At 46.6% G+C, this 13,886-nt stretch overlaps 1 protein-coding gene across 1 annotated transcript in view; it reads right to left on the bottom strand.

Annotated features, from left to right (window-relative positions):
- Nucleotides 1-6,812: 6,812 nt before the first annotated feature.
- Nucleotides 6,813-13,886, bottom strand: part of LOC123371945 (class I histocompatibility antigen, F10 alpha chain-like) — a 32,675-nt gene continuing 25,601 nt past the window's right edge. Inside the window, exons 7-8 of the mRNA XM_045019860.1 lie at nt 7,622-7,663; nt 6,813-7,071 (exon numbers count right to left, since the gene is read on the bottom strand). Of these exons, the coding sequence (XP_044875795.1) occupies nt 7,067-7,071; nt 7,622-7,663 (47 nt within the window). The 3' untranslated portion in view covers nt 6,813-7,066. The remainder of the gene's footprint in view (nt 7,072-7,621; nt 7,664-13,886) is intronic.

Genomic DNA, 13,886 nt, shown 5'->3' with positions numbered 1-13,886 from the left:
CTTTTTCACTAGGAGGATGGTGAAGCACTGGAATGGGTTCCCTAGGGAGGTGGTGGCATCTCCTTCCTTAGAGGTTTTTAAGGTCAGGCTTGACAAAGCCCTGGCTGGGATGATTTAGTTGGGGATTGGTCCTGCTTTGAGCAGGGGGTTGGACTAGATGACCTCCTGAGGTCCCTTCCAACCCTGAGATTCTATGATTCTATGGAGATGTCCCTTGGCGCCACTTCACACCCAGGCTGGCAAACTTCTCCTGCCACCCTATGGCTGCAGGCAACTTCCGACAGCCCCCCGCCGCCCAACCCTGAAGGGAAGAGACCTGTCCCCTAAAGGATGTGGGAAGAGGAGAACTAACCCTGCCCCTGCCAAGACCACGTCCAAGTGGAAACGTTCCCCGACTTACTGGTGGTACCGTCAAAGCTGCAGACCCTACGCGGGCAGGCGCTAAGGAGAGCGGGCAGAAAACCTCCTCCTTGGCACCACAGCCTCCACAGTTCCTTGCTCACCTCTCCTCAGTAGGGACACTGCTTCAGCACTTTCGCTTCCACTCGCTCCACCAGCTACAGCTACTCCTCCTTCCTCTCGTGAGGAGGATGAAGATGAGGCTTTTTCCTTCCAACACTCTTCACCAATGCAAGGCAGTGTTTGGTCTGCACATCAGGAGCGCCCTACACCTCCTCCAGGGTCTGAATTTCAAGGGTGGTCTGATCACCCTCCCACCTATTCCCTTCCCACCTCAGTGGGCATTCTGGGACCCGTGGGCAGCTTATACACAGTTCTGCTCTAATGCCAGAACTGGCACCACGGATGTACACAGACGCTCTCAACCAAAATGCACAGCACCACCAGATGCATCTCCTGAACAGAATTCTGAGGAGACGGAAGTAATCTTAGATCAGGAGGCAGCTCCTCCTACCTGTAACTCCTTCTCGCCAGAGGAGAATGTTATGCCTCCTCCACCCACTGCTGGGGATCATCGCAGGAACTTCCAGGAGCTCTTCAAACGAATTGCTGACATGCTCCAGATAACCTTAGAGGAAGTCTCTCTTGGTCATAATCCACACGTTTACCTCCTCCCAGATTAACTCTGCACTCATGAAACCTGCCAAGAACATATGGCTGATCCCCGCAATCAGCCATGCTTTAACCCACGGGTTGAGAATCACTGTGTTAAAGGTTCATTAGAGCAGTGGTCTCCAGACTGTGGGACAAGTCCCTCTAGGGAGGTGTGGAGGAATATTTTAGGGGGGGGGAGCACGTGGCAGAGCGCTGGCCAGCCCCCACCTGGGCCAAGAGGGAGCACCACCCAGCCCCACACTGCCCCCACACCAGCTTTGCCCCCATCTGCAGCTCCGCTCAGTAGAGGGTGCTTCTTGCAGTCAGCGCTGACCCCACTGTCCCAGCATGGTGCTAGGAAGCAGCGGAGGTGACTCAGTAGTGGGTGTTCTCCTCAAGGGGGCGCTGTGCTTGGTGTGTGTATTCAGCTAATCAATAGTTGTTTGCTAAAAAATACATTGCACTCCATATGCTTATGAATGTGAATATGACATAACTGGAATATGCTTTATGCAAAAGGTCTCTTGTAACATATCATTGAAAAAGCTATAATGTGCTGAATTTGATTTTCCTATTTGTATGCATGTATCATTCTTATATCTAAAATTAGAAATATAAGCTATAATCTTGTATCACTGATGTAAACATATTAAGTGGAAGCCATTAAGGGTGCTCCAGAAACAATGAGCTCTGAATGGCCCTGTTTACCTGCAAACCTTCCTATTGTCGGGGACTCGAACCCCAACAGCGAAGTTCGTTGTCTGACCGCAGAGAGACAGGCAACACCAGCAAGGTCCGATCAAAAGTTCTTTATTGACAAGTGCACGTGTCAGTAAAAGAACAGCTCGTATCCGAAGAGAACCAGCCCCCTCTTTACAGCTTAGTATTAGCTTATATAGACAGTTTTATTACGTCATAGATCATTCACTAGAGCAATCCACCCCCTTTGTCTAACAACTAGAAATTAGACACCTTTTAATATATACGCATGCCTAGTCTCTACAGCATTATATTGTTAATATCTCAACAAGCGCCAAAGGTTAGGAATGTGAGGGAGTTAAAAACACACCGAACACTAAACCAAGGAGTAAGTCAGAACTGTGAGACGCTTGTATTTCTTATGAGTACTTGAGACAGTTTGTCTGTCAACATAACACAGCTGGTCCCAGCCCCTTCACTTATCTTACTCTTTCCCAGGGCTTTGTGAGACAATGCTGCCTGTCAGTATTTTCCACTCTGAGATTACCCAGAAACCTCTAGATGCTTGACTTTAGTCAGGTTGGCACAACTGGTTTTGTGCTACATCTTTATTCAGGCCTAACACTATGTACCTGTGGGCTAACCCAGGAAGAATGGAGGCTGGGGTCTTACAGAGACATGTTGCCCCTGTTACCTGATATGGCGAAGGTAATCCATCACGAAGCTGGTGCTTTTCCAGGGGCCGTGGGGGGTGGGGTGGGATTTCAAACAAAGGTTTCCAGCTTTAGGGAAGTTCTATATAAAGTGGGGGAAGCAAACAATAGGAGTCTTCAGCTGGCTTAAGAGATGGCCTCCCCACCCCATAAAGCACCTGGAAACAAAACGACTGTAACCACAGAGGTGGGTGAGAACAGGCTGGACCCACATCACAAAAGGGATCTGACCTGAGCATTTTATCTGAAGTGACAACTTGGGTGAGAAGTTAACATTTGTAACTGATTTCTTAGCATAATCAGCTTAGCCTTGTGTTCTGTTTTATTTTGCTTTGTGACTTACTTTGTTCTGTCTGTTATTACTTGAAACCACTTAAATCCTACTTTTTATACTTAATAAAATTATTTTTATTAATAAGCCCAGAGTAAGTAACTGGCACCTGGGGGAGGTAAACAGCTGTGCATCTCTCTCTATTGGTGACATAGAGGGCAGCCATTTTATGAATTTACCCTGTATAAGCTTCTTTATACGGAGTAAAACGGATGTAGTTGGGGTTCAGGCTCCCAGAAAGGCTGAACACTGGGCGCTGGGAAAGTCCCTGTTAACTGAGAAGCCCTGGGGCTGAGTGAATCTCAGTTTCTGTGATCTGCAGGGGTGTGTGGCCCAACCTCTAGGTCTGCACTGGAGCTGAGTGGAGTGTCTGGCTCAGCATGACAGGAGTGGAGGGGCGCCCGTTCTGGCAGGAGGGTTGTTCTCAGTGGTAGCCCACCACAAATACATGTACATGTTTAGAATATTCACTGTGTGAGAAAGGCTCTTTCACTGGAAAAAGGTCCTGTTAACCTCTAGAGGGTCATTGCACCAGCATGGGGAGGAGAGAGCTGTAAATTGTGAGGGCAAAAGAGAAGGTCTTAAGTGGGGTTCCACAGGGATCTGTTCTGGGTCCAGTGTTTAACATCTTTATTAATGACCTGGATGTAGGTATAGAGAGCAGACTGATCAATGCTGCAGATGACACACAGCTGTGGTGCAGGGCGGCGGAAAGGAAGTTGCCAACACTTCGGAGGATAGAGCTAAAATTCAGAGGGATCTTGATAAACTGGAGAACTGGGCAATAGACCATAAAATTAAATTCAACAAAGATAAATGTGAGGTGCGTTACATAGGCATAGGCGCCGACTCCGTGGGTGCTTTGGGGCTGGAGCACCCATGGGAAAAAAATTAGTGGGTACTGAGCACCCACCGGCAGCTAAGCTCCCCCCTCCTCCTTCCCTCCCAAGTGCACCACGTCCCCACTCCTCCTGCTCCCTCTCAGTGCTTCCTGCCCCCCTGCCTCTTAACAGCTGTTTGGCGGCGCCTAGGACTTTCCGGGAGGGAAGGGGAGGAGCGGGGATGTGGTGTGCTCAGGGGAGGAGGCAGAGAAGAGGCAGGGCAGGGGCGGGGACTTGGGGGAAGGGGGCGGGGCGGGAACTTTGAGGAAGGAGTGGAAAGGGGGTGGGGCAAGGCCAGTGCAGGGGCGGGAAGAGGTGGGGCCAGGGGAGGGAGGGAGGGAGGGAGGGAGTCGAGCACCCACTAAGCAGAAGGGAAGTCGGTGCCTATGCAGGTAGGGAAGGAAGACCAAATGCACAAATACAGAATGAGGAAAACTGGCTTGGCAGCAGCACTGCTGAGAAGGATCTGGGAGCTGTGGTGTGTGTGTGTTTTTTATTGGAAAGTCTTGAATCATAAAAGATAAAGCGTTCATATGTACTAAGTGTTTCTTTCAAACTCTGATACTTATGGTAAATAAACCTCAAAAGGCTGAAAAAGTTTTGAATAAGTTTATCTACTATATGCAGATATGCCTACAATAACCGTATTTGACAAAACTCATACAAAACTTAAAACTGTTGCCTGAAAGTATTTTTAATGCTAATATTTGCATTTATTTGACTTTTTCTATACTTTCTCAAAGTTTCAGATAAACTACATCTTTCTTGGAGGTTATTTTAGGCTATACAGTGGTTTGATCTTATTTTTCATTTAATGCACTAAGAATATAAACAATATAGGCCCTGGGTATATTTCACAGCAGTGTATGTGTTCATTGAACAGGGGCACTTGTGGTATGAAAAATGTTTCTCTTGAGTCTGGACTGTGACTACAGCTTGACCAAGAAATTTGGACCTTGACAAAAAAATAATAAACTACCCCTGCATTAAGGGCTGCTATGAAGAGGACGGTGAGCAATTGTTCTCCAGGTGCACTGATAGTAGGAGAAGGGGGAATTTTGGTTAGACATTAGGAAAAACTTGCTAGCTATAAGGACAGTTCACTGTGGAACAGGTTGTCACAGACTGACAGGCCAGTGCTCTCTTGGCTCCGTATGGCCCCTAGGAGGAACCACCCGTCAGAGTACTGACCCTACGTAAGGTCACACACTAGGATAAATGTAAAGTAATGCACATTGGAAAAAATAACCCCAACTATACATACAACATGATGGGGGCTAATTTAGCTACAACGAGTCAGGAAAAAGATCTTGGAGTTATCGTGGATAGTTCTCTGAAGATGTTCACGCAGTGTGCAGAGGCGGTTAAAAAAGCAAACAGGATGTTAGGAATCATTAAAAAGGGGATAGAGAATAAGACTGAGAATATATTATTGCCCTTATATAAATCCATGGTACGCCCACATCTCGAATACTGTGTACACATGTGGTCTCCTCACCTCAAAAAAGATATTCTAGCACTAGAAAAGGTTCAGAAAAGAGCAACTAAAATGATTAGGGGTTTAGAGAGGGTCCCATATGAGGAAAGATTAAAGAGGCTAGGACTCTTCAGTTTGGAAAAGAGAAGACTAAGGGGGGACATGATAGAGGCATATAAAATCATGAGTGATGTTGAGAAAGTGGATAAGGAAAAGTTATTTACTTATTCCCATAATACAAGAACTAGGGGTCACCAAATGAAATTAATAGGCAGCAGGTTTAAAACAAATAAAAGGAAGTTCTTCTTCACGCAGCGCACAGTCAACTTGTGGAACTCCTTACCTGAGGAGGTTGTGAAGGCTAGGACTATAACAATGTTTAAAAGGGGACTGGATAAATTCATGGTGGCTAAGTCCATAAATGGCTATTAGCCAGGATGGGTAAGAATGGTGTCCCTAGCCTCTGTTCGTCAGAGGATGGAGATGGATGGCAGGAGAGAGATCACTTGATCATTGCCTGTTAGGTTCACTCACTCTGGGGCACCTGGCATTGGCCACTGTCGGTAGACAGATACTGGGCTAGATGGACCTTTGGTCTGACCCGGTACGGCCTTTCTTATGTTCTTATGCTGGGGGTTTAAGCTGTAGGCTTCTCCTCCGCCTCCCAGTACCACACCTCTGAGCCTCCAGCACGCCGGCCTCTCTCTAGCCTGCAGTGATTCTCAGCCAGCGCAACACAGAAGTGTTTATCGTACGTCTGGAGCACAGCACAAGACGTTCTCTGGGGCGTCCATCTGGGTCTGTCCCCGTCCTGGTGACCTCAGGCCCCTCTTTGTTCCCAGCCCAGAAGTGACTCCTCCTTTCTGCGGCCCCCACCCTGTGTCACCTCCAAGGCCCCTCCTCCATCCTTCGTCTTCTTTCCCGGGCAAACCAATCTCCAGGTGACCCTCTCTTCAGCTCTTTGTTCTCTCTGCTGCCCATAACTGGCTGGCTCCAAGTTGGGATGGGCCTTCGGGTCATTAGTCGCTAAGTTACGAAGTGTCCAGGCCATGGTCTGGGGTCCAGGCTGCTAGACTGGGTCACACCTGGTCCTCTGCAACATCGGTACACTGGTCCCCTCCCACCTTGGTTAGACATGCAGCACATGGGGGAAACTGACGCACACACAGGATACATATGCAACATTAGGAAAATTCCCCACTTCGTCACACAGGTTGCTTAGAGAGAATGTAGAATCCCCATCATTGGAGGTTTTTAAGAACAGGTTGGACAAACACCTGTCAGGACTGGTCTAGGTTTACTTCGTGCTGCCTGAGATCAGGGTCTGGACTTGATGACTTCTTGAGGTCCCTTCTAGCCCAGCATGTCTATGGCTCTATGAATGGTGAAAAGGACATTAGAGGCACTTATAAACTAAATGTAGACACTTCTTCCTGTCCAACAGACGTCCTCAGCTGATGATGGCAACAGCGCTACCAGCTGAGAGTAGATCAGGCCATTTACCATGTTATAAACATGAAATTCTACAGAAAAAAAAACATCCCCCACCATATACACACAAGCAGTTACTGCTCACATATCTAGCGTACCGTACAGGGTGTGCAAAGAGCACTGCACAGAGCACTGAGTGCACACACTAAATGGAGAAAATACTAAAATCTTACTAAAAGTTTTTATCCATTAAACTTTTGAAAATTATTTTCTGCAAATAAAACATTACTATTGCATCTGAAAAGCAAAAAGTGGTCCAGTGAGCAGACAGATGAGGCCAGAAATCCCACATGGGACGCTCCAAGTGCCAGAGAAAAGCTAGGGAGGGGTTGATTGGTTCTTGTCGGGAGAAAGAGCAGAGCTCATCAATCTTCCTCTCTGGGATCCCCTCAGGTTGTGGCACAGACTCCAACAGGCTCTGTTAAGCTGCAGAAATTAAACACAGGCAATGTATATTAAAGGGAATGACAGTTCACACTGCTATGGGACGGTCACCTTAGCAGCTGCAATGTTCATCGGACAGAATCTCTAACACTGCTGACAAAGCTCTTAGCTCAAGCTTCAGAGACCCTGTGTTCCTGGGGCCTCAGGTGCTGGGCTCTGTCCCGCCTGCTTCCTCCCTGCAGTTTCACTGCAGACTGTTCTCTGAAGCAGCTGGATTTATCATTACAAAAGCTGATCTCAGCCCACGCTGTCTCAGCAGCCACAGCGAAATCCCTCTCACTAGAGTCTTTCACACCTAAATTAATCTCAGAGAAAACAAGGCAGATTTGGCTGCAAACCTGTTCCTGCACCCACCATGTGAATAAAAGGGAAATAAGAGATCCAGAACGTCCCTGTTCTGCTCCTTGGGGCTGGTTTGCTAGAGGGGACGGGCCAGTGAGACTCAGGGTCCAGTGACTTGGACTAGGTGTGTCCCTCTCCAGAGAACTCAGTGAGAACAGTGAACCCCTAGGCTAGAGCCCCTGTCACTTACCCTTGGCAGATACATCAGAGCCACTAGATCCTTGGTCATTTGCTGTGCAGAGGAGGAGGAGAAGAGAGAGTATATTAGCATCTCTCACAAGGCAGGTTTCAGCGTAGTTAGTAGATACGGGGACTCCTATCCCAAGGGAACAGTCATCACCTGACTCTTCCATGGATTTCCATTAATCACATGCAAAAAAAACTTTATCATTGTAGGGGGTCAGCACTGCTCTGTGCTCTTCATACCTCTTCAGAATGGGAGCACTGAATACTCAACATTCAATGGCTAGCAAAGTAGGAGATGCTGGGTTAAGGATACTCCTGCCAAACAACCTCAACTCTGTCCCCTTCCATCAGTGCCCAGATGGGTCCCTCAAGCAGACCACAGATTTCACCCTCACGCCCTGCCTATCAACAGCAATTCCCACCTTAATCAATAGCGCTGCACAGAACAGTGTGGACGGTTTAGAATCACAGAACTGGAAGGGACCTCGAGATGACATCAAATCCAGTCCCCTGCACTCACGGCAGGACCAGAACCATCTATAACATCCCTGACAGGTGTCTGTCCAACCTGCTCTTAAAAATCTCCAATAACTGAGATTCCACAACCTCCTCAGGCAATTTATTCCAGTGCCTAACCACCCTGACAGTTAGGAATTTTTTCCTAATGTCCAACCTAAACCTCCCTTGCTGCAATTTAAGTCCATTGCTTCTTGTCCTATCATCATTAAGGAAAACAATTTTTCTCCCTTCTCCTTGTAATAACCTTTTAGGTACTTGAAAACTGTTATGTCCCCTCTCCACCTTCTCTTTTCCAGCCTAAGCAAACCCAGTTCTTTCAATCTTCCCTCATAGGTCAGATTTTCTAGACCCCTAATCATCCTTGTTGCTCTTCTCTGGACTCCCCCCAATTTGTCCATATCTTTCCTGAAATGTGGTGCCCAGAACTGGACACAATACTCCAGTGATGGCCTAATGAGCACGGAGTAGAATGGAAGAATTACTTCTATGAGAATTACTTCTCTTCTTTACAAAAAGTGGAAGATTGGACAAATGACCAGGGAGGAGTATAAAAATATTGCTCAGGCATGCAGGAGTGAAATCAGGAAGGCAAATCACACTTGGAGTTGCAGCTAGCAAGAGACGTTAAGAGTAACAAGAAGGGTATGTTAGCAATAAGAAGGTGGTCAGGGAAAGTGTGAGCCCCTTACTGAATGAGGGATGCAACCTAGTGACAGAGGATGTGGAAAAAGCTAATGTTCTCAATGCTTTTTTTGCCTCTGTCTTCATGAACAAGATCAGCTCCCAGACTGCTGCACTGGGAAGCACAGTAGGAGGAGGAGGTGACCAGCCCTTTGTGCAGAAAGAAGTGGTTCAGGACTATTTAGAAAAACTGGATGAGCACAAGTCCATGGGGTCGGATGCGCTGTATCCGAGGGTACTAAAGGAGTTGGCGGATGTGATTGCAGAGCCATTGGCCATTATCTTTGAAAACTCATGGCAATCAGGGGAGATCCCAAATGACTGGAAAAAGGCTAATGTAGTGCCCATCTTTAAAAAAGAGAAGGAGGAGGATCTGGGGAACTACAGGCCAGTCAGCCTCACCTCAGTCCCTGGAAAAATCATGGAGCAGGTCCTCAAGGAATCAATTTTGAAGTACTTAGACGAGAGGAAAGTGATCAGGAACAGTCAGCATGAAGTCATTCCTTACTAACCTAATTGCCTTCTATGATGAGATAACTGGCTCTGTGGATGAGGGGAAAGCAGTGGACGTGTTATTCCTTGACTTTAGCAAAGCTTTTGATATGGTCTCCCACAGTATTCTTGCCAGCAAGTTAAAGAAGTATGGGCTGGATGAATGGACTATAAGGAGGATAGAAAGCTGGCTAGATCGTCAGGCTCAACAGGTAGTGATCAATGGCTCCATGTCTAGTTGGCAGCCGCTTTCAAGCGAAGTGCCCCAAGGGTCGGTCCTGGGGCCAGTTTTGTTCAATATCTTCATTAATGATCTGGAGGATGGTGTGGACTTGCACCCTCAGCAAGTTTGCCGATGACACTAAACTGGGAGGAGTGGTAGATATGCTGGAGGGTAGGGATAGGATACAGAGGGACCTAGACAAATTAGAGGATTGGGCAAAAGAAATCTGATGAGGTTCAACAAGGACAAGTGCAGAGTCCTGCACTTAGGATAGAAGAATCCCATTCATTGCTACAGACTAGGGACTGAGTGGCTAGGCAGCAGTTCTGCAGAAAAGGACCTAGGGGTTACAGTGGATGAGAAGCTGGATATGAGTCAACAGTGTGCCCTTGTTACCAAGCAGGCTAATGGCATTTTGGGCTGTATAAATAGGAGCATTGCCAGCAGATCGAGGGATGTGATCATTCCCCTCTATTCGACATTGGTGAGGCCTCATCTGGAGTACTGTGTCCAGTTTTGGGCTCCACACTATAAGAAGGATGTGGAAAAATTGGAAAGAGTCCAGCGGAGGGCAACAAAAATTATTAGGGGTCTGGGGCACATGACTTATGAGGAGAGGCTGAGGGAACTGGGATTGTTTAGTCTGAAGAAGAGAAGAATGAGGGGGAATTTGATAGCTGCTTTCAACTACCTGAAAGGGGGTTCCAAAGAGGATGGATCTAGACTGTTCTCAGTGGTAGAAGATGACAGAACAAGGAGTAATGGTCTCAAGTTGCAGTGGGGGAGGTTTAGGTTGGATATTAGGAAAAACTTTTTCACTAGGAGGGTGGTGAAGAACTGGAATGGGTTACTTAGGGAGGTGGTGGAATCTCCTTCCTTAGAGGTTTTAATAATAATAATAATAATAATTAATTGGAGCTATACCTATCTCCTAGAACTGGAAGGGACCTTGAAAGGTCATTGAGTCCAGCCCCCTGCCTTCACTAGCAGGACAAAGTACTGATTTTGCCCCAGATCCTTACGTGGCCCCCTTATGGACTGAACTCACAACCCTGGATTTAGCAGGCCAATACTCGCAGGCTTGACAAAGCCCTGGCTGGGATGATTTAGTTGGGGATTGGTCCTACTTTGAGCAGGGGGTTAGACTAGATCACCTCCCGCGATCCCTTCCAACCCTGATATTCTATGATTCTCGTGTCTTGCTTACGACACTCCTACTAATAGATCCCATAATGATGTTTGCTTTTTTGTAACAGTGTTACACTGTTGACTCCTCTAGATCCCTTTCTGCCATACTCCTTCCTAGACAGTCATTTCCCATTCTGTATGTGTGCATCTGATAGTACTCCATTTAGGAAGGAACATTGTATTTGTCCTTATTGAATTTCATCCTATTTACCTCAGGGCATTTCTCCAGTTTGTCCAGATCATTTTGAATTTTTATTCTATCCTCCAAAGAACTTGCAACCCCTCCCAGCTTGGTATCATCTGCAAACTTTATATCTACTTTCTATGCCATGATCTAAATCACTGATGAAGACACCGAAAAGAATCAGACCCAGAACTGATCCCTGCAGAACCCCACTCGTTCTGCCCTTCCAGCCTGACTGTGAGCCACTGATAACTACTCTCTGGGAACAGTTTTCCAACCAGTTATGCACCCACCTTATAGTAGCTACATCTAGGTTGTATTTCCCTAGTTTCTTAATGAGAAGGTCATGAGAGACTGTATCAAAAACCTTACTCAAGTCTAGATATATCACATCTACTGCTTCCCCCCTATCCACAAGGCTTGTTACCCTGTCACAGAAAGCTATCAGGTTGGGTTGACATGATTTATTCTTGACAAATCCATGCTGACTATCACTTATCACCTTATTATCTTCTACATGTTTGCAAACTGATTCCTTAATTATTTGCTCCATTATCTTACCAGGTACAGAAGTTAAGCTGACTGGTCAGTAATTGCCTGGATTGCCCTTGTTTCCCTTTGTATAGACAGGCACTATATGTGCCCTTTTCCAGTCTTCTGGGATCTCCCCTGTCTTCCATGATTTCAAAGATAATAGCTAATGGCTCAGATATCACCTCAGTCAGCTCCTTGAGTATTCTAGGATACATTTAATCAGGCCCTGGTGACGTGAAGACATCTAACTTGTCCAAGTAACTCTTAACTTGTTCTTTCCCTATTGTAGCATCTGTACCTACCCCATGAAGAGGAATGCTGATTTGGGGTGGTGCTGGGCAAACAGACAAGGGCAAGTTTGGTTTGACCTGGTGCTGTTCTACTTCCTGTTCCTATTCCCAGACCCACTGGGGCAGAGTTCGAGTTGTGTTGGAGGCATCATAATTAAGACCTTACCAAATTCATGGTCCATTTTGGCCAATTTCACAGTCATAGGATTTTAAAATTGTAGTTTTCATTATTTCAGCTATTTAAATCTGAAACGTCTCTGTGTTGTACCTGTAGTGGTCTTGACCCAAAAAGGGGCTGTGGGGGCGGCAAGATTATTGTAGATTGGTCACGGTATTGCCACCCTTACTTCTGCGTTGCTGCTGGTGGGGCGCTGCCTTCAGGGCTGGGTGCCTGGCCAGCAGCCACCGTTCTCTGGCTACCCAGCTCTGAAGGCAGCACAGAAATAAGGGTGGCAATGCTGTGATCCCCTACAACAACCTTGCAATGCCCCCCAACCTTCTTTTGGGTCAGGACCCCCAGTTTGAGAAATGGTCTCCCCTGTGAAATCTGTACAGATTTCATGGCCCGTGATGCGTTTTTTATGCCTGTGAATTTGGCCATGATACCTCTGCATATCCTGGTTTGCCAACCTTTGACTTCTGGGAATTAAACACTCCCATTCTGAAAGGACACAGGGAGCCCAGGGCAGGGTTGAGCACCTGCAACCCTACCTCCACATTAACAAAGTTCTTGCATGTGAATTTCTGTTGTTCTCGAGTAATGAGGAGGAAAGAGGGAGGCACGACTGAGGGCCAACTGTAGGAGGAAGGGTGGTGCTCTGAGGAGGTTTTGTTGGCACTTCTCAAACGCTGTCCATTACCCGCTGGAAGCAGCCCTGAGAGGGTAAAGAGAGAGCTGGACTCCTACACCCTAGCAGGGCCTAGCAGATCTGTGCCATTTATACCAACTCTTGCTGCCAGGCATTAGGTGGCCTCAGATGCAGTCGGTAATTTATGTAAGTATTTCCCATAGTTTCAGTCTTGGTCCTGTTCCTAAAGCTAATTACAATTAACAAAGACAATTGAGGAGGGGATCTGAACTACTTGTCATCGAGGCGACAGAGTGCTGCTGATCTGAAGTCAGTGGAAAGACTCCTACTGGCTTCAACAGGCTTTGGATCAGGCCCAGAGTTCACAAGCACCAAACCAACTTTCAGGTAAGTCAAAAGAAATGTAACATTAAAAGCAGGTCAGACACCTTCAGGGTCACACTCAGACATACACAGCACAGCTCTAGGGGGATAATAATTCAGCCCCAAACCATCATATACATTCCTATCGCCTTGTCTACACGAGCAAAATTGGGACCCATACCCGCAAGCAATGCAATTCCACCAGTGATAGCAAAGGTGGAGTAATTGAGGAGATAGGGTTCAGGTGTTTTTAACCACTACCATCTAGACTTCTTCTGAGCAAGGTTATAGAACATGTGTCTACAGCCACTCTACACTACTGAAGAAGACATCTGTTGAGAAAATAGCGCAGCACTGCACAGATTATCCAACAAATTCTTGGAATGTATTGGAGACAATTTTTCTTTCAGAAGGTGGAGAAAGCTACTAGGGGACAAGTATCAGAGGGGTAGCCATGTTAGTCTGGATCTGTAAAAGCAGCAAAGAGTCCTGTGGTACCTTATAGACTAACTGACGTATTGGAGCATGAGCTTTCGTGGGTGAATACCCACTTTATCGGATGCATGCATCTGACGAAGTGGGTATTCACCCACGAAAGGTCATGCTCCAATACGTCTGTTAGTCTATAAGGTGCCACAGGATTCTTTGATGGTTCTGCTAGGGGAAAGGCTGTTCTAGATTTGACTTTGACAAATAGGGAGGAACTGGTTGAGAATTTGAAAATGGAAGGCAGCTTGGGTGAAAGTGATCATGAAATGATAGAGTTTATGATTCTAAAGAATGGTAGGAGGGAAAACAATAAAATAATGGATTTCAAGAAGGCGACTTTAGCAAACTCAGGGAGTTGGTAAGAAAGATCCCATGGGAAGCAAGTCTAAGAGGAAAACACAGTTCAGGAGAGTTAGAAAGTTCTCAAAAAGAGATCATCAAGAGCACAAGTGCAAACTAAACCACTGCACAGGAAAGAAATGAAGGCTGGCAAGAGG

The sequence above is a fragment of the Mauremys mutica genome, chromosome 5 (assembly GCF_020497125.1).
Source record: "Mauremys mutica isolate MM-2020 ecotype Southern chromosome 5, ASM2049712v1, whole genome shotgun sequence".
Lineage (NCBI taxonomy): Eukaryota > Metazoa > Chordata > Testudines > Geoemydidae > Mauremys > Mauremys mutica.
This window is presented reverse-complemented; position numbering and strand designations above follow the sequence as displayed.